Source organism: Podarcis pityusensis (assembly GCF_964106645.2).
Source record: "Podarcis pityusensis genome assembly, chromosome: 4".
Classification (NCBI taxonomy): domain Eukaryota; kingdom Metazoa; phylum Chordata; class Lepidosauria; order Squamata; family Lacertidae; genus Podarcis; species Podarcis pityusensis.
In genome coordinates, this window is record NC_138027.1 from 13,322,577 (window position 1) to 13,342,784 (window position 20,208).

The 20,208-nt window shown below is 43.3% G+C and overlaps 1 protein-coding gene across 2 annotated transcripts; it reads left to right on the forward strand.

The window, feature by feature from the left end:
* Positions 1-473: 473 nt before the first annotated feature.
* CCDC83 (coiled-coil domain containing 83) lies at positions 474-19,393 on the forward strand. Of its 2 annotated transcripts, none has more exons than XM_081003831.1 (11): positions 474-605; positions 3,365-3,512; positions 7,097-7,181; positions 9,344-9,512; positions 10,351-10,518; positions 10,704-10,795; positions 13,440-13,508; positions 14,698-14,819; positions 16,927-16,994; positions 18,087-18,265; positions 19,010-19,393. In XM_081003831.1, exons 2-11 carry the CDS (start codon positions 3,394-3,396, stop codon positions 19,184-19,186), a joined length of 1,248 nt encoding a protein of 415 aa, XP_080859957.1. In that variant the 5' UTR covers positions 474-605; positions 3,365-3,393; the 3' UTR covers positions 19,187-19,393. The 2 variants fall into 2 exon arrangements, with proteins under 2 accessions (XP_080859957.1, XP_080859956.1); XM_081003830.1 differs by lacking the exon at positions 474-605 and adding an exon at positions 606-734.
* Positions 19,394-20,208: the final 815 nt, after the last annotated feature.

The window sequence follows — 20,208 nt, forward strand, 5'->3', positions numbered from 1 at the left end:
AGATATATTTGTATGATTTTTTAGGTTGTGCACAGCCCTGAGATCTACAGACGAAGGTTGGCATGCACATTAAACAAACAAACAAATGACAAACAGATAAAAACCATTCAATTTAAACCAGTTCAGTTCTTAGGTCTTTTAATCCCCGCCAGTCATTTCGTAAGTGTTTCACAGCAGAACAAGTCAGAATAAGGCCAGGAATAACAGGCAGGTGACTAAGAGGCTGTCGTCCTGTAACAGGCAAACGCAGCCCTACAAAATGCTGTTTATTATTTCTTAAAATCTTTATCACAACGCTGATTTCTAAGGCTTTCCCCCTGTCCTTTGCGCTGCCTTGAATGTTTGCCTTTTCCACGTGGAGGTTCCTCAATGAAGCACAAGAGGGAGATGTTTCCCCATCTATTAATTTTTTTACAACAAAAAAATTGCCAAGGACTTTTCTCTGAATGAAAAAAGGAGGAGGAAACAATTAATCAATGGGGAGGTCTGTGGGCGGCCATACTGATGCGGTTACCGTGGTGACCGGGAGAGTTTATGTCTGGAACCAACCAGGAGGCAGCAGCCAGTAATAGACTCTGCCTACCAGCCCCCAGGAGAAAAATAGGGTAAGGATTCTGCCCTGGGCGGGGGTGGGGGAGGTGGGAAGCTCCCCCAGGGACACCCCTGAAGGGAATGACGCAATCCTGATGTTGAGACACCTGTGCATTGGGGCATCCCCTGCAACTGAGCTATAGGTACCAATTGATAGTCTTGCTCTCACCTGTGCAAAGTTTTTGTTCTATTGCGCATCTGGTTTCAAATCCTAGGCTGAGTTGGGAACGGCTGTCTTACGCACCTTATCAATGAGCCCTTTGGGTTGCTTTTAAACCCGTGGCTTCATGGTTGGGCCACCCCCCCCCCCCAAAAAAAAGAAACACTTTTCTTTTCTTTTACTCAAGCCTTTGAACTCAGATGTCTTGGAGGAACTGCGAAAAAGACTCGCAGAATCGAAAGTGGAGACTCTGTGTACCTTCCCTTTTCTGTTTGTTTTGCAACACAGGAAAATCTTCAATTAAAAACTTTTTAAAAATGTCTTGGAAGAGCGGCAGTTTCATATATATATATATATATATATATATATATAACATTATTTTTCTGTGATCTAAAACAAACAAACAAGGAAGGAAAAGGACATATAGAGTCAGCAATTCCAATTCAGAGAGTCTTTTTCAGAGTTTACATTCGGTGTGAGACTCTGTTGCCATAGACATTGGGGGGGGGGAGGGAGGGGAGAGGGTTGGGGGCTGGAATAATGGTCTTTTCATTCTATTGCATAGTGTTTGTGCAGGGTTTTTGTGTCGTCTCATAGGTGAGAGATTGGAGGATCCAGAGCATTCTATGACATTTGCTTCGAGGCTTGCTCGGGGAAAGCAATGAACAAATATAACAAACAATAGCAATCGATAATAGCCTTCGTTTTAAATTTTTGTGTTTTGTGTTTTCCATATTTGTAAGACTTCTTTTTGTTTTGCGGAAAGCGGCGAATAAATGTAATAAATATCTTTTTTGAAATGATAATAATAATATTTATTTGGTTTTTCAAATTGCAGTTTTACAATAACATGCCCTACATACAACATAAAGAATCTCCTGGACTTTTCTCCTCCCTTTTGTGGGTCCTACAGTTAATCATTTCCTCCGGCATCTTTTATAATAATCCAAATCTTTTACATCTCCATTATATCCAAAATTCACCATTAAACATTCCAATACTACTAACAATTTTAACTGTTTACAGTGGTTTATATATAATTTTTTTCCCATTCTTTATTAAAATTTTGGTTTTCCTGATTTCTGATTCTTCCAGACATTTTTTCCAATTTAGCATAATCCATCAACTTAATCTGTTGTTCTTTTCTGGTCGGGACTTTATCTCTGGGTCAATATGTAAATGTAATAAGTATCAATCCAAAGGACGATAAGGAATAATCACCTCAGTTTTTGCCTCTGTTTTTAAACTTGCATGGGCAATGGACAGCAAAGCCTAATTAAATCCAGGGAGATTATTTGAAGAGACAACCCATTTTTTAAATAGACAGGCAGAATTCCTTACAAGAGTTGTGTTTTTAAAACTAGTTGGAGGGTTGCTTTTTGCTGTAACTGTTACAATTATTAAAAGCACAGGAGTCTTGTATTACTTTTGGGGTCTCTGAGCTCATGTTGTATAAATGTTAGCAGGTTGCAGGACCTGCAGTTGCTCTGTTGTTATGGTAATTTTGACCCAATACTTTAAATTGTGTATTCAGATACGTCATAATGCACAAAAACATTAATTATGTCCAGGGTCTAAAATTATCTGCCTTCAGCACTTCACACACGGTGCCGTGCAGTGCTTTTTTTCTAAAAAAATGTTTAGGGGTACAGTGGTACCTTGGTCCTCAAACGCCTTGGTACTCAAACAACTTAGAACCCAAACACTGCAAACCCAGAAGTAAGTGCTCCAGTTTGCGAACATTTTTCAGAAGCCAAACGTGCTCCGTTTTGAGTGTTACGCTTCTGATTTGAGTGCCACACTTCTGTTTTGAGTGTTACACTGAGTGCTGTCTGTTTTTGCTATTTTGCATTTTTGTGGCTCTTTTTCTTTCTTTTTTTGTGACGGTGTGGAACCCAGTTCAGCTACTGACTGACTGACTGACTGACTGACTGACTGATTGATTGATTGTGTGACTGAAGTACAGTGGTACCTTGGGTTAAGTACTTAATTCATTCCAGAGGTCCGTTCTTAACCTGAAACTGTTCTTAACCTGAAGCACCACTTTAGCTAATGGGGCCTCCCACTGCTGCCGCGCCACCGGAGCACGATTTCTGTTCTCATCCTGAAGCAAAGTTCTTAACCTGAAGCACTATTTCTGGGTTAGCGGAGTCTGAAACCTGAAGCGTATGTAACCCGAGGTACCACTGTACATTGTTTACTGCTTTCATTTTATGAATCAATGGTCTCGTTAGATAGTAAAATTCATGTTAAATTGCTGTTTCAGGGTTTGTTTTTAAAAGTCTGGAACGGATTAATCTGTTTTGCATTACTTTCTATGGGAAAGCGTGCCTTGGTTTTGGAACGCTTTGGTTTTGGAACAAACTTCCGGAACGGATTAAGTCTGCAAACCAAGGTACCACTGTACTCTCATTTTCCCACTCATATTGAAATACTGCCCCTCAATGAGGCCAAACTTAGATTCACAAAATGTGTACCCCTGTGCCCCCCCCCAAAAAGCACTGGTGCTGTGACTGCAGAATGCATGCAACGGTTTCAGAACAAAATAAGAACAGGGAAAACAAGAGAAAACCTTTCTATGCTGTCCTGATCTGTTTTCTTTGCTTCCCCAAGGTCTCGTTCAGTCTCTGAAGACTTAAACCATGGCGAAAGACAAGAAAAAGAAGGAGAAGAAGGAGAAGAAGGGGAAGAGGAAACAGCCCTTAGGACACATGTCCAAAGAGCCTCGAGTTTATTTTCCAGAAGCTCTGCTAGAGTATCAGTAGGTATTGTTGCTGCTTGTTGGTACCCAACTGTCTTGAGAAGCAAAGGAGTATGCCCCTTGGGCTGAAGTCGAACCACTGTTGTTAACAGCACCAAAGTGACCTCCCTGGGGCGCAAGCAGTGCCGGATTTACGTATAAGCTAAACAAGCTATAGCTTAGGGCCCCACTCTCTTGGGGCCCCAAAAAATTTAAAGGGAAAAAAACCCAGGACGTACATTTTCAAAATATAAGATATAAAACAAATAAAATAAAACCTACATACAGTGTCAGATGGCAGTGGTGGTTGCTCGTGAGTAACCAGTCAGGACTCAGACCTGTCTTTTACAGATTTTATTTGGGTGCAAAACTATTTACAGTGCAGAGCCACAAGTTCATGTCTGCCTCAGTCGCTAGCAGAATCCAGGAGTGGTTGTTTCCGGGTCCTCCCCCAACATAAGAGCTTCGTCGCCCCCATCCTTTTCCTTTCTTCTTTGCATTTTACACCTCTGCGCAGGGTGGGCGATGGAAGAGGCTTGGCCAGGAGTGGTGCTGAGGCTCCTAGCAGCATCCTCTGGTCCTTTCCCTTCTTCCCCACTGGAGGTGTGGCTTTCCTCACCACAGGAAGAGGAACTGCTTCGCAAGATTTTCAGAGGTTCCCTGTAACCCAACTGCTCCTCTGTTTCCCCACCCTGTTCCGATGGCAGTACCCTGACATCAAGCAACAGTGTTTTGTGTTGTGTAGGCTCCTATGATGTAAGCAATGGGCCCCGCCTGCTAGCCTGCTCCCTAAAATATCACTGGTTTGCTCATTTCTATATATAGGATGCTTACATTCTGCATGGACTGGTGCATGGCAACATGTGCAAATGGCTCTAGATACCTATGACGTCCATAAATTACCATATAGCATGTATTCAACACAAAAAACAGTGACAATTTGTTGTTGACAAAGGACAGCTGGACATATAAAGGGCCCCATTACCTTCAGTAGCTTAGGGCCTCACCAAACCTAAATCCGGCCCTGGGCACAAGCCTGGGCGGTGTGTATGGAGATTGTGGGCTGGCCAGATGACAAGCCCCCTCTTGATGTGGTCCAAAGGAAAGCAGAGCAAGACGTTTGGCACCAGCCGGGCTGCAGGAGTTGCTGGAAGGAGGCGTGCAAGACGCCACCCAACTGTCTTAGGGATTACACTCTGGATTTGTGTAGGGTTTCCTCCTTAGCAGGGTGGGTTTGATTTAAATAAAATCGATTTAAATCACAATTTAAATCACTAGTCGGTAACACTTGATTTAAATCATTTTATTTTTTTTAATAGAAAGACTCATTCTTGCTGGTCTAATCTTAATATTTACATCCAGATGAAGGTTTCATTTCTGGAATAATAAATTTTCAGAGTAGTTTTTACAGTTATATTGAAAATTGCTGATTTGGTTATACTGTTATACTGTCTATGTGACAGATAATTATGAAATTATGGTGAGGTTTAATAAGTTAACTGTTGATATTTGGACAACTTTTCTGCTGTACTTTACTGGAAGGAGAAAAACAACCATTTCCTTAAGAACAATTTATTTAACTAAAATAATAACATTATAGCATGTGTATCCATGTTTGTTAACTGATGTGGTTAAACAATTTTAAAAAACCCTTTGAGTTTTAGCCCACATGAAAAACTTAAAACAAATCCTTCTTTCCTGATGAATAGCCTTTGGACCATAATGTAACTTAAACAGAAAACTACCTTTAGAAAGATTTCCTCCCTGAAAGCATTTTATTTTAAAAATCCAATTTAAATAAAAAAAACCCAATTTAAATAAAAAAATTATATATTATATATTACACACACACACACACACACACACACACACACACACGTAGGCATCTCTTTGACCCTCATCTCGACCCTTCTAGAGTAGTAGAAGCTGTTTACCTACTTACGCTATTTATTCATAACCTGTCCTTTGAGAGGTTCAAGGCTGGCTTGCACGTCACTAAAATCACAAGAAAACAAATTAAAAGAAAAACATGAAAACAAAGACACTGGAGTAGAACCCTGAGATGGAAGAGCAGCATAAAAGGTGCTAGAAGCTTGAGCACACCAGTTGTTGTTGTTGTTGTTGTTGTTGTTGTTGTTGTCTCTTACACTCACTCACCTTCTTTTGCTCCTATTGACACTCTTACCCATGGGTAGGGAAACTAAGGCCCGGGGGCCGGATCCGGCCCAATCGCCTTCTAAATCTGGCCCACAGGCGGTCCGGGAATCAGCGTGTTTTTACATGAGTAGAATGTGTCCTTTTATTTAAAATGCATCTCTGGGTTATTTGTGGGACATAGAAATTCGTTTATTATTTATTTTTTCAAAATATAGTCCGGCCCCCAACAAGATCTGAGGGACAGTGGACCGGCCCCCTGCTGAAAAAGGTTGCTGACCCCTGCTCCACAGCATGTACAGAAACCACTTCCTTGACCGTTGAACCAACCCACTATTAGTCTCCTCCCTGCATGCGATCAGTATGTATAGTAAATTATGAACCTCACTATAGGAACACCTGGGGGGCTACTGGCTCTTCTGCCTTATTGTACATTTGTGGATAGTAGGACTTTCCCTCCCACCCCATCATAAGAAGAGTCTGCTGGATCAATCATTGGCCTATCTAGTCCAACATCCTTTTCTCCCTGGGGCCAACCAGATGTCTGTGCTCCTGCGATTCTCAGCAACTGATATTCAGAGGAATGCTCAGGGGCAGACTTTGGTCTTTCACGTTTCAGCAGTGCCCTGTGCGAGGCCAGAATTCTGTGTGTCGTCTCCCCAACCAGCCCCTTGCCTTCCATTCTGCTCAATTCGCTATGTCCTAGTTGTGACACCTTAGGCTTGGCGCCCGGTGCCCTGCCTATCGCCGCACTACCCTAAATCTGCCTCTGGCACGATGCCTCTCACACCGGAAGTAGAACACAGCTGCCACAGTAAATTTGGCATGGGGAATCTGAAATAATAATAATAATAATAATAATAATAATAATAATAATATATTTATACCCCACCCATCTGGCTGGTTTTCCCCAGCCACTCTGGGCGGCTCCCAACAGAATATTAAAAACACAATAAAACATCAAACATTAAAAGCTTCCCTAAACAAGGCTGCCTTCAGATGTCTTCTAAAAGTCAGATAGTTGTTTATTTCCTTGACAACTGGTGGGAGGGCATTCCACAGGGCAGGCGCCACCACCGAGAAGGCCCTCCACCTGGGTCCCTTACTTCTCGCAGGGAGGGAACCTCCAGAAGGCCCTCGGAGCTGGACCTCAGTGTGAAAGGTATAATGTCATCACATTTCAGGAACAAAAACCTATGATGAATGTAAGTGCAAGAGCAGTCTGGCTTCCTGCGGTGTCTAGAAACTTACATATTCCATGCTTTTGGATACATGAATTTGTGCCTTAACACTTCTTTTAAACTGAAGGGTATTTAAAAAGAAAAGAAAATATAGTGCACAAATATTTGAATGTTTAATTTATTTGTATCCTGCTTTTCCTCGAAGAGGTTCAGGTAGAGTATTTTCTTGGTAGCACCGTCACTTATCCTCTGCATTTTAATTATCTTCAGAATTCAAATAAAGGAAGAGATCATCGATGAGCTTCTTTTTGAAATAAAAAACTTGGAAGCGCAAAATGACCGAAACAAAGAAAGGGTATGTAAACATATGCTTCTGTTTTGATTTGCGGGAGTGAGCACAGCTCAGCTTTGCATGCAAGCGGAAGATTCTAGGTTCAACTCCAGTTGGTTTATTCACATGCGTAGAGAATTTTATTTGTATGCTGCCTCTCCACAATTCAAACCATGCCCAAGACGGCTTACAACATGAAAAAAATACACAACTGCAGCAAAAGTAGTAATAAAATTTCAAAAGATTTAAAAAACACATAACTGAACTGAACAACTTCCGCATGAGGAGATTTCACCCCTCCCATATCCAAGAATCCGCTGATGTTCTCTGCTGATTCTCCAGAGAGGAGGGGCGGTTTTCTGCTCTCTACTTATTCCACTCCAGCCTCACATCAAAGAGAGAGAGAGAGAGACTGAGTGTTAGAGAGAGATTGTGTGTTGCTGCTAAGAGCAGCTGCAGACACTCAGTGCAGTTCAGCAATTTTCATTTAGACCTCATTTAGCTCTGTATATAGTTGTGTATTATAGTTGTAGATAGAATAAAAGAAGATATTCTACAGAGCTGCTCTCCGAGTCGTTTATGCTCTGCTATACTCTGCTGTACTCTGCTGTGCGACGACTTTCTTCTTGTTGGAGTGAATCCGTGCTCACAACTCTAAGCTGTGAGTCCACAGCACTTTGACCTGTTCCTGTGCAGAAGGTGGTCTCTGGAAGTGCTACCCAGCTCGCCTAGCCCAGTCGGGGCTGAAGTGTATGAGCCCAGTTGGTGGCACTGGCTCAAGGGCGATGCTGACACCGCATACAACAAGGTCTAAAATAAAGATTCAAAAAACCAACATCAGCAACTCCCCCAAACAACACCCCAGCCAGAGTGTCTGCTCAGCAGCCTCCGCATTTGTAGCTGGAGTCAGTCCAGGCCAGTTGGAAGAAGGCCTGCAAAGCAGGGAGCTGGTCTTCCAGGAATCATAGGCAAAACAGCATCTGCAGTTCAAAGGATCAGGTAGATTAGGAGATGGGAAACAGTGCTAGTTCCAGGATTAGGAGGAAGAGGGGCTCTGCCCATACGGTTTGGGGGGCTTCTTCTCCTCGCTGTTGCCTGTTCACTTGCTTTCTCTCTTTGGAAGATATGAAGCTGCCTTATACCAAGTCACATCATTGGTCCATCTAGCTCAGGCACCCCCAAACTCAGCCCTCCAGATGTTTTGGGACTACAATTCCCATCATCCCTGATCACTGGTCCTGTTAGCTAGGGATGATGGGAGTTGTAGTCCAAAAACATCTGGAGGGCTGAGTTTGGGGGTGCCTGATCTAGCTCAATATTGTCTAAAGGGAAGGGGGCTGGAGAGGTCTAAGTAGGTGCTGTATATTATTATTATTATGTAGCTCAGGTGTGGGGAAACTTTGGTCCCCCTGATGTTGTAGAAATACAATTCCCATCATCGCTGGCCATTAGCCATGCTTGCTGTGGCTGATGGGAGACGCAGTTCAGCAACATATGGAGAGAAATAGGTTCCCTATGCCTGGTGTAGTTACTAGCAAGTTTGGAAGCTACTTGTGAACCAAAAAAGGGGATAAAAATTCCTACTCTAATTTATTTGGTAATGATGTTAGACAGGCGATGGACTCAGGAAAATGCATGTATATAAGTAGATCTGTCGTATGCAATAGAATGATAGGGATCCGTCGATATATTTCCACTGGATTATTCTGACAATTGTCACCATTGCAGGGGGCGGGCGGGGGGGAGGGGTATGTTGGTTTATTGTGAATTGCTTTTTTGGATATTCGATTTTGCAATTTTTTGCTTCCGTTTGCAATTTATACCCCACCTTCCCATAATGTATTCCGATATACAGTGGTGCCTTGGTTTAAGAACAGTCCGGTTTAAGAACACTTTGGTTTACAAACTCCGCAAAACCAGAAATAGTGTCCCGGTTTGAGAACTTTACCTCAGTCTGAGAACAGAAGTCAAACGGTGGAAGGGCACCGGCGGCCGGAAGCCTCATTAGGTAAAGCACGCCTCAGTTTAAAAATGGTTTTGGTTTAAGAATGGACTTCTGGAACGGATTAAGTTCGTAAACTGAGGTAGCACTGTATGTTGCTTTGCTTGCCAACTTGACCATCCCAAAGAAAAGGCACGATTAAAGTGAAAGAAGTAACATTTTGTCAAAAAACTTTCCCCCTCAGAATCAGCAGCTAAAGAACGAGCAGACTTCGCACATCCGAGCACTCCTAGCTGCCCTGAAGGAGCAGGAAGAGGCGTTGGCGAAAGTTGAAGTTGTTACCAGAGACGATGTAGAAAAAGCAATGAAGGAGAAGTGGCAGTATGTTAGGGATCAGGAAAAACTTATTAAAGGTGAGCTGGCGCTGAAATCCCTCAGTTGCTAGCTCAAATCCCAGGTGGAGTGGAGGACGCGATCTGGGACCCAGACCAGTTAAACAAGGACCTATAGATACAGTTTGGCCAAGAGTAGCCCGAGTGGTGCCTGGGCCCAGCACAATTTGAGATCTCTGGTGCCTTATACAATGTAGGCTATAGTGAGTGTTTTCTCAAAAGAGCATTCCACAGGGCCTTCTCTGTGGTGCCCCCCCATCCCCAGCTGCCAGTCACCTAACCTCCATCTTCTAATGCAGCTTTTAAGGTATGGGCAGATTCTTATGCGAGTCCTGTTAATTAGAAAGGAGGAGAACATTTGGACTTCCTCAGGTTTGTAATATCTTCAGACAACTCTGATCTCTCTGTGTGCTTCTAAGCAAGCACTATCTGAAAACACCAAGGGGGACAAAGAACAATGCACCATGGGGGGGGGTGGAGAGATAGGATTTGAATCCAATTCTGCAACAGTCTTTGCCCAGCCATTTCTAAGTGTCGTATCTTTGGGGAGCAAACATTGGCAATGCTTGTAGAGCGCCAAAGCACCAAGTTATGTCTATTCCTTTCCTCCCTCCTCCCCTTTTATCAAACGCCATGCTGAGACTCCATCGCTCCACACACATCAAATTGTTAGAACTTAGCATGAAAGCAAGCAAGGAGCTCAAGAGCTGGTGCTGTCTGATAAATATTAATGATCTGAAACGGGGAATACAGGAAAATGAAAAAAAATATATCCCAGGTGGAGATGATCATTTCTCATTAGCAGTTTGGGAAAGCAAAGGCTATCACTCCTAACACAGCCTTTTTTTCTTCCAACCAGACATGCGGTGCCAGATACATTACCTCGAACAAAAACTCGTGCAAAAGCAAGCCGAAGTGGATTACTGGCAGGCGTACAAAAACGTCGGGAGCGCCGAACACGCCAAGCAGATCGAGTGCCTGGAACAGGACATCCAGAAGCTGAAGGAAGACCTTGAGGAAATGACTGGTGAGTTGCCCTGGGCTTGTACCAGAGACTGAAGACCAGAGATGTCGGCCCAGACGCCAAGAACTAGAAATAATTATCATTTCCAGCGTGTGCTGGAATCTCTTCTAAAACGTATTCCCCCGTTTTCTGCTTTACCTTTCTCTTTTCTGATGGCTGGGGTTGTGTTCTTGTTTTCACCCCTAAAGAGTTTTTTAGGATTTCCCTGGAAGAGACGAAGGAAAGAACCGACAGATACATGCTGAAGCAAATGGAGCTGAAGAAAGAATGGGCGCTTGAGGTACTGATACGGCTTTGCAATTCTAGTCTTTTAATCATTATGGGCATGATCTGAGCACTTTCTTTTTTCTTTTTTTTCAAAAAAATATTTTTATTAAGCAATTTCAACATAACAAATTATCAAACCATATAATCACATACATTATTTCCCCCCTTTTTCCTGTTGTTGTTGTTGTTTAGTCATGTCCGACTCTTCGTGACCCCTGGACCAGAGCACGCCAGCCACTCCTGTCTTCCACTGCCTCCCGCAGTTTGGTCAAACTCATGCTGGTAGCTTCAAGAACACTGTCCAGCCATCTCGTCCTTTGTCATCCCCTTCTCCTTGTGCCCTCAATCTTTCCCAGCATCAGGGTCTTTTCCAGGGAGTCTTCTCTTCTCATGAGGAGGCCAAAGTATTGGAGCCTCAGCTTCAGGATCTGTCCTTCCAGTGGGCACTCAGGGCTGATTTCCTTAAGAATGGAGAGATTTGATCTTCTTGCAGTCCATGGGACTCTCAAGAGTCTCCTCCAGCACCATAATTCAAAAGCATCAATTCTTCAGCGATCAGCCTTCTTTATGGTCCAGCTCTCACCTTTTTTCCTACCCCCCCTTAATCCCTCCCTCCCTCCAAGGACTTCCCTCAGCTCCTCTCTCTGATTTCTCTACACATATTAGTCTCTGCATGTTATAAAGTTATACATATCCTCATCTTATCTATCTATCTATCATGTTACCAACCAATAAATTTGTGTATGTTTATTCAAAACCTGCCAGGGAGTCCAATTCATTTTGCTGACTTTTTAGATAATTTGTAAAAGGCTCCCATTCTTCCTTAAAGTCACAGTTGTCCTTGTCCCGCAGTTTAGCCAACTCTGCATAACTCATCAGTTTTTCTTGCCACTGTTCTTTTGTTGGGATTTCTTCATTCTTCCATCCTTGTGCTATCAAGATTCCTGCTGTTGTAGCAGTTGCTTTTCTTGGCAGGTCTTGTCCTACAATCCCTAACAAAAATGCTTCTGGTTTTTTTACAAATGTCATTTTAAACATTTTTTTCAATTCATTGTATATCATTTCCCAATTTTTTAAACTTCTCTACATTCCCACCACATATGGTAAAAAGTCCCTTCTTTTTCTTTACATTTCCAACATATGTTTGACCCGGTTTTATACATTATTGCTATCTGTACTGGTGTAATATACAATCTATACATCATTTTCATACAATTTTCTTTCAAAAGAGAACAATCTGTAAATTTCAAATTTACCTTCCACATGATCTGAGCACTTTCAAGTTCATTTGACTTCTGCAGGAGGGATTTACAGCGCAATCCTGTTCTTACTTATAATAATAATAATTTTATTATTTATACCCCACCCATTGAGTCTCGCTGTATGCTGTGGGGCTTATTCCCAGGTATGGGGGAACAGGACTGCAGCACTAAGCATGTACTTAACTTCCAATTTAAGTCAATGAGGTCCAAGAGTGTTTAGTTCTGGCTGGGTTTTATACTCATAAAGTAGGGTTGTCATATTTTGAAGAGCAAAAAAGAGGACGCTATGACGGCTGCCCCTGCTATATGTAGGCTATAGAAACTGTGATATATTGCTATGGGAGGGCGGGAGAAGAGAAGAGGAAAGCAAGTCTTCAACCACCAGTTATGTCTCCTCCAGAAATTATAGCCAGAGACGTTGTGGCAAATTTTTAAAAATACACCCGGACAGAAATTTTACCCCTGAAAAAGAGGACGTGTCCTGGAAAAAGAGGACATATGGCAACCTCACAAGCTTATTTGTGACATTCCTTAGAAAGTAAAACAGAAATGCCTCTCTCATTTATTCCTTTTAAATGAACTTGCTTCTGTATTCTGCCTTCCAGCTGCTCCACAACTTATTAAAAACACACACATTAGAACAGCAGCGATTGAAATAAGAGTTAAAATGTGAGCAAGAAAGGTAACCCAGGTTAGATTGGGAGTGAAAGAAGAAGACGTATACTGTGCCTTCAAAACCTGTACTGTACTTGGCAAAATAAAAGCTTTTTCCTGCTTTCTGAAGGTAAATAGAGGCCTTCACATTCTTGTCTTCTCCTCAGATTAGTCTGCATGCTCTCTAGAGGCCTTTCTCAGCCTCTTGTTAAGATGCGATTGGTTGGCCATTGGGGCAGGGCCTCCTTTGTGGTGGCTTCCACCTTCTAGAATCCATCAACCACCAAGATCCCCCTTAAGCCTTCCTGTCAAATAAAAGCCTGTTGTATCTTGTGACTGAACCTTCTCTTATCTCTTTCCTCAACGCTACGAGAATCTGTTACCAAACTGAGAGTTAGCTCATTCGTTTGGTGTTCCACAGGCAGCGTAAAATTGTTTTTATTAGCCTGGCATTCAGAATAGCGCAGATCGCATCCATATTTTATTCTGGGATGCGTGTGTCTTTATGATTTATTACTATTAACGTTTTACGTGACGCGTCACTTCAATAAGCAGCTGCGAAGCTCTTTTGAAAAATGGGAAAGCGAAAAAGAAATGTAAAATTATATATAGAGAAGGAAGTTTTGTGTTTTTATTGTTCAAAGTTTTGGATGTTCCTCTGTGGGTATCCTGTCTAGACTATCACTTCCTTCAATGCAAAGGTTCCAGCTTCAGCTGCAATTTCATGCTTTCTTTCCTCAGAATGCTGTCAAGCATATTGACAAGACCAGCTGCCGGGAGATTAAAGAATACGAGTGGTTAAAGGAGGAGGTAAGCATATCTGGAAGTGTAATCTGGATTTCCAAGGAGAGGCACTGCCAATCAGTGTAGACAGTATTGAACTAGATGGACCGATTGTCTCCCACTGCTTCCCAGACAGGGAATGGTGGTGGATGGTCAGAGGTGGAACATACAGTTTAACTCCCCGACATCCACAATTCAAAGGATATTGGGTGGATAATAATAATAATAATAATAATAATAATAATAATAATAATATAAAAATAAATTAAATTTGTATACCGACATTCATCCATAGAGCTCAGGGCAGTTCACAGCATAGAATTATAATATTAAACCACAAAATACATAGTGAAAAAAGAGAGTAACAAAAAAACCATAATGCCCACACATCACATTTAAAATGGCATCGGATGTCAGTCAGCCAAAGGCCGGGTTGAAAAGGAACATTTTTGCCTAGTGCCCAAAGGTCTACAATGAAGGCGCCAGCCAAACTTCCCTGGGGAGAGAATTCTACAAATGGGGAGCCACTGCAGAAAAGGCCCTGTTCTTATGTTGCCACCCTCTGGACCTCATGTGAAGGAGGCACACGAAGAAGGGCCTCGGATGATGAATGCAGAGCTGTTTTAGGGCTTTATAGGTCAAAGCCAGCACTTTGAATTGGACCCGGAAACTCATTGGCAGCCAATGCAGTCGGGCCAGGATCAGTGTACAGTGGTACATCGGGTTACAGACGTTTCAGGTTACAGACTCTGCTATCCCAGAAATAGTACCTCTGGTTAAGAACTTTTGCTTCAAGATGAGAACAGAAATTGTGCTCCGGCGGCAGCGGGAGGCCCCATTAGCTAAAGTGGTTAAGAACAGTTTCAGGTTAAGAACGGACCTCCAGAACGAATTAAGTTCTTAACCCACGGTACCATTGTAATATGCTCAAACTCTTTTGCCCCTGACCACCAAATTCTGCACCAGCTGAAGCTTCTGAACCGTCTTCAGAGGCAGCCCCACATAGAACGCATTGCAGTTATCCAACCTAGAGGTTACCAGATCATAGACAACAGAAGTTAGGCTGTCCCTGTCCAGGTAGGGACACAGCTGGGCCACCTGCAGAAATGAGCTGCTTCCAGTTTGAATGCCTAGCATAGGGCTGTCTCGGTGGGCCAACGGTCTGGTTTGGCAGAAGGCAAAGGACTTCAACTCAGGGTTTCATATCTCGTGGCAGGTGGCAGGGTACAAAAAGGAAGTGAGCGATTTGGAAGCCTCGGTCCACGAACTGGAGAAGGAGAACATCTACCTCATCAACAAGCTCTTTGAGCGTAGGATGCAGTTCCTTAAAGTTCCCAGGTAAAGGTGTTCTCCTAGCATTGCACAAACACTGATGAAGCTAAAGAGTTGACTTGATTCTTTGGCCCTTGAGCAAACTACAGTATGCCAAACAGTAAAATAAATAAATAAATTTAAAAAAATCCTGATGTTTTATTATTTACTAAAACACATACAGTGGTACCTTGGTTCTCAGACTTAATCCATTCTGGAAGTCTGTTCGAAAACCAAAGCGTCCCAAAACCAAGACGCGCTTTCCCATAGAAAGTAACGCAAAATGGATTAATCTGTTCCAGACTTTTAAAAACAACCCCTAAAACAGCAATTTAACATGAATTTTACTATCTAATGAGACCGTTGATCCGTAAAATGAAAGCAATAATCAATGTACTGTAAAATAAATAAGACAGTATTGTAGATGATAAAAATTAAAATTCATCCTTTTTCTTACCTGCACTGAAGATGGTCATTGTTTGGATGGGGGGCTTTTATCCATTTCCGCAGTCACACAATCAATCAATCAATCAATCAATCAGTAGCTGAACTGGATTCCACACACTCACAAAAACAAATTAACTGAAAAAGCCTCAAAAACGCAAAATAAATAGCAAAAACAAAAGCGCCAAACTTAATCCATTCCAGGAGTCCATTTGATTTCTGAAATGTTCGAAAACTAAGGAGCAGCTTCTGATTGGTGCAGGTGCCCCGGAAACAATAGCCGACAGCCGCATTGGACGACAGGCTTCTGAAAAACGTTCGAAAACTGGAACACTCAGTCCAGGTTTTCGGCATTTGAGAACCAAGGCGTTTGAGAACCAAGGTACCACTTACCAATGTAAGCTGCCAGTGCTTATCTGACAGGCACCATCTCTATTGTCTTTTCGGCACCTGTTGGAGACATTCAAGCCGATTTCCTAGTCTATACATACCTGTACTGGATTTGAAATTGTTTTTCAATTGGCGTTATTATTGCTCTTTTGCTGCAAAATCGCATCGAGACATTTAATAGGAAGCAATTGACAAATCGAATAAATAAACAAATGTGCAAGCAAACAGCTAAATATAAAGCTGTAAGCCACTTGATAATTACGAAGGAAAATATCCTTCAGAGGAGCAGCATTGGCATGGAAAGGACAGAATTAACAAGCTGCAGCATTAATTAATTTCGCATTAATTTTGAATAAACGAGTCGTCTCCCCTAATCAGTAATTTGGACGAGTAGCTATCATTGCCACGCTGACTGGAGTCTCTGCAAATTGCTCTTGGCAAGGGAATAAAAGCCCTGCCCGCTTTCATTGCTGGCTAACCATCCCAATTGTGAAACAAAAGGCATTTTAAATGGTAAATCAATGAAGGCAAGGGGGCAGGATTCCCACTCGCCCACCCAATCCTGCTTAGTTGGGCTATGCAAGTCACTTCCTTATGGGGAACTGGCATGCTCAGCCAACGCAACATGATTTAAATGGTGCATGGGCCACACTGAGCAGGCCTTTTAACCTTCCCACTCATCAGCTGATCAATCAGGAAGAGTTTTGTAGTGAAGCTCATCCTAAAACGCAGGAGAAAACACTTCATTTGTGCAAGCCCCTTAACAATCGCAAAGGGTTTTGCACTGAACCTCGCTGCTAAAACTCAGGTTTCCCCCCCTTCTGCTTCAGCAAGGTGCTTTGAAGTCCCGACTTAGGGACTTCAAAGTGGCCAAATCGTGTGGTGTCATCGTGACATCAGGTGGGTGACTCCACCCACCTGCCAAATTTGGTCCACATGGCCAATCCTGATGAAGATTTGAGCCGGGGAGCCAAAAAGGCACCCAATCCTTGCCTTCGAAGGTGAAAGGCTGTTGTTCAGTAGCAGAACATATGCTTTCGTGCAAAAGGTCCCATGTTCAACCCTGGGTGTGGCCTTATTGTAGTTTTGTACACTGCCTTCGTGTATTTCTATGAAAGCTCGGTTTATAAGTATTTAAAGAAAAATATGAACGTTAACAAGAGCTCAGGGCATGCAAGAGAATAATTCCAGAGGCAACAACGTGAGTATGCACTTTAAAGATGTGCTACCGTTCTATGTTACAAGGGAAGACAGAATTTCAAACCTTTTGATGTTGCTTCTTCTCCTTTTAATTTTCCAGAAAGTTATTTCTTACCCAGGGAGCTGGCCTGCAGATGCTTGGAGACCAGGAATATCTTGGCCTTTCTGGTAATCCCCTTTCTATTGAGTTGATTGTAATAGTGATGCAGATGTTACAGCCTTGCCTCCCTAAGAAATGGCCCTCACAGCCCCCGTGATAGTTTATCGGTGAGAAATATCCCACTGTAGACGTCCTGGAAGCTGGTGTAACTGGAAAGCTGGAAAGTTGGGACTTAAGAACCAACTCTGCCATGCTCTGCCTCACTTGTGAAGGGAACTCAAGCATTACTGTATGGTTAAGTGCTTTTGCCCCAAGCAAGGGTCAAACAAGTGTGGAATAAAACTTCATAGTGTGCAAATCCCTACCTGGATGAGGAAAACAAACACACAAAAACACACAAACACAAAGTTATGTCCTCTGTGTGTGTATTCCCCTTTCTTCATTCCACTTGCTGTAGGACTGAAGCTGTCCTAAAAATGCAATAATCTTGCCAGCAAGCTTCTCATGGGTGGGAGTGAAATGGGTGTTATGTTCAGTTTTCACCCCCATCCCTGATAAAACAGCTGATCGCTGCACGGTTAGGCCAAGCGCAGTAGACTGGGCCAGGCAGGCTGTACTATTCTCATTTGGCTGTCAGAAAGAACACAGGTAAATACATCAGCTCAGTAGGTTAGAGCATGTTGCTGATAATGCCAAGGTTCAGTCCCTGTGTGGGACAGATCCTGTACTACAGGGGGTTGGCCTATATGTTCCTCGGGGTCCCTTCCAACGCTACAGTCCTATTATTCCATCCTAATGAATACCAGGCCATGAACAGCGTTGCTAGTTGTGGATTGGCAATATCTGGGTTTTTTTAAAATTGCCTCGTCAGTCCGGATGGAGGACATAGGGGGAGAAATTAGACTACTGTACAAAGGTGTCCAGCTTTGTATCCGGCCCTGCCAGCCCTGGCATATGGCCCTCAGAAGTTTCCCCAGGAAACAATGTGGCCCTTGGACTGAAAGAGCTTCCCCACCCACCATTGCATAGCAGAATAAATTTCAAAGCCCAGCAAGCAGTAATAGATAGAATTCCCTCCCCTCCGCCACCACCATTGTTGCAGCAAAGTTTTATTAACAGGAGTATTGTAGAAAGTGTTTTCCCTCCCCTCGCCTCTGCAGAAGTGGAAGCTGAAAGCACATCATTAATATCGGAAATGGTTCTCAACGTGGATCACAAAGACAGACAGGAGGCAGCAGAAAATCTGCTAGATGACAGTTTTGAAGTGATTCAAATGCAAACAGATTCTCTTGGTCAAATTCTCCCCCCTATCCTGTACGAAGACTCAAATGATTTCAAGGCAAGTATCTACTTTCCTCTTCTCTGCGTTAGGATTTTAGGTAGAAAGGGTGAGGTAATAATGTGCCCAAAAGGTTTGTGCTGACCTGGGCAATTAAAACTGGTTTGTTTGTTTTTACACACACACACACACACACACACACACACACACACACAGTCCGTTTGAGCCTGATCATGCCCTCAGCAACATAGCTCCTAAAAATGGTCAGGAGTTGACCAGGATATTATTTCCTCCCCTTGTGCATGATCAACAAAGTCTACCCGGAACGCAGAGATCTCACCCTGCACTCTCACTTAAGACATTTTGCAGGGTTGAGGCAGCCACTCTTGAAATTTTGGCACCCTAGGAAATTGACTAGATGGCCCTTTGTGCCTGGGTGCTCGTTAGCTGCTGCTCATGCAGCAGCAACCTAGATTTCCCAGCATTTAATTATCGTATCTATAACTTTGCCTTGCCTCCAAGAAGCCCAAGACAGCATATATAGCTCTCCCCATCATTTTATTCACAAGCCACCCTGAGGGGTTGGGTCAAGTGGCCCAAGCTTACCCTAGTGAACAAGGATTTGAACAGGAGCTGTTTAGTACTCCTCCAGCAGCAGCCACTACCAGCGTGGCGATTGTGGGTTGTTGTTATTTCTATCAGAGATTTGCTTATTCGGTTATGCCATGGTCATTTTAAGATGCAAGAGAGGGTGGAATGTTTTCTACTGGGTAACATGCTAATCTGTGTCCATCTGAACTCCAGGAGTACAAGGATCTGGGGCCCCTGGCAGTGAAATTGATGACTACGGTGGGCCAGACTATGCCAGTTCACGAGGATGCCAGGGAAATGCCAAGCAGAACAAAGCTTGAAGAAAAATATGACGCCAGCCGGCCTCAGCAGCGCATCACCTACCAGATGATCAAATCCGTATTTCATTGAGAGCGTGGAAGGTAGAGGCTACTGCTTTTCTTTTCAAAAATAGGCTTCCGGTTGTTGGAACTCCCCCACCCTTCGTATGACACTTAAATGTTGACTTGCATAGCAAAGATGTTAATATTGGGTACATTTACAAGGGTATGTAGATTGCGTATATTGTATTCCCATTCCTCCTATGCACCAAATACAGGATCTGAATTACTATTGCAAGTGGCTCTGGTTTGATTTTTGCCGTCCGTGAAGTTTTAATGTAGTCATTTCATGAAATCTTTATACCGTTTGACTGGAGAAAAATCCTGTGCTCCTGGACCCATGAGTCTCACAAGATATGGCACCAACTTACATTTACCAGTGTTATCAGGGCCATCGAAGACCTTCACACGTGTTCTCAGTTCTTACAACCAACCTGCAGGATAGTGGCTTGTTTAAAACCGCCTTGGGAATTTGTAGAAAGGGGCGAGATCACATCAAACGTACATTTATTTTTTTTGTTCTGACAAGTTTTTCCAGTGGGATGTGTGCGTGTGATGGGACGATGAGCTGCTTGTGTGTAAAATCCTAGTCCCTCAGAGTTTGGTCAAGTTTGCAAACCTCTGTCTGTAACGGAGCCCCTTAAACATGGCTCCGTCAGTCGCTGGCAGATTCCGACAGTGGTTGCTTTCGGAATCGCTTCCAACATAAAAGCTCCTTAACGGAAACACGTCTTCTGGACTCTCTGCGTGACAGTTTCCGGCGAGGAGTGGGTGTCCCTACAGGAGGTCCTGAAACCTCCCCACTGTTTTCGCTGGAAGTGTCTCTGAGCCATCCCTCCAGCTCCCTTTCCCTCAGCTCAGCTCCTCTCCCCCTACTGGTTCCCTCTTCAGCTGCTGAGTCTCTCCCAACCTGTGTGAGCCCTTTCACTTCCCTTCCTTCCGATGGCAGTTCCCTGACATCCACCTCCCCTCCAGGGCCCCCTTCATCCCCTCTCGCCCCCTCCTCTACGGGCGGTGAGGAGGCAAAACCCCGGAATGAACTTCCTTCATCTT

Excerpts from the sequence above, each read along its gene's own strand:
- CCDC83 (XM_081003831.1), top strand. The coding sequence starts at position 3,394 with ATGGCGAAAGACAAGAAAAAGAAGGAGAAGAAGGAGAAGAAGGGGAAG. Across the intron at positions 3,513-7,096 it reads GAAGCTCTGCTAGAGTATCA|AATTCAAATAAAGGAAGAGA; the intron begins GTAGGTATTGTT and ends AATTATCTTCAG. Across the intron at positions 7,182-9,343 it reads ATGACCGAAACAAAGAAAGG|AATCAGCAGCTAAAGAACGA; the intron begins GTATGTAAACAT and ends TTTCCCCCTCAG.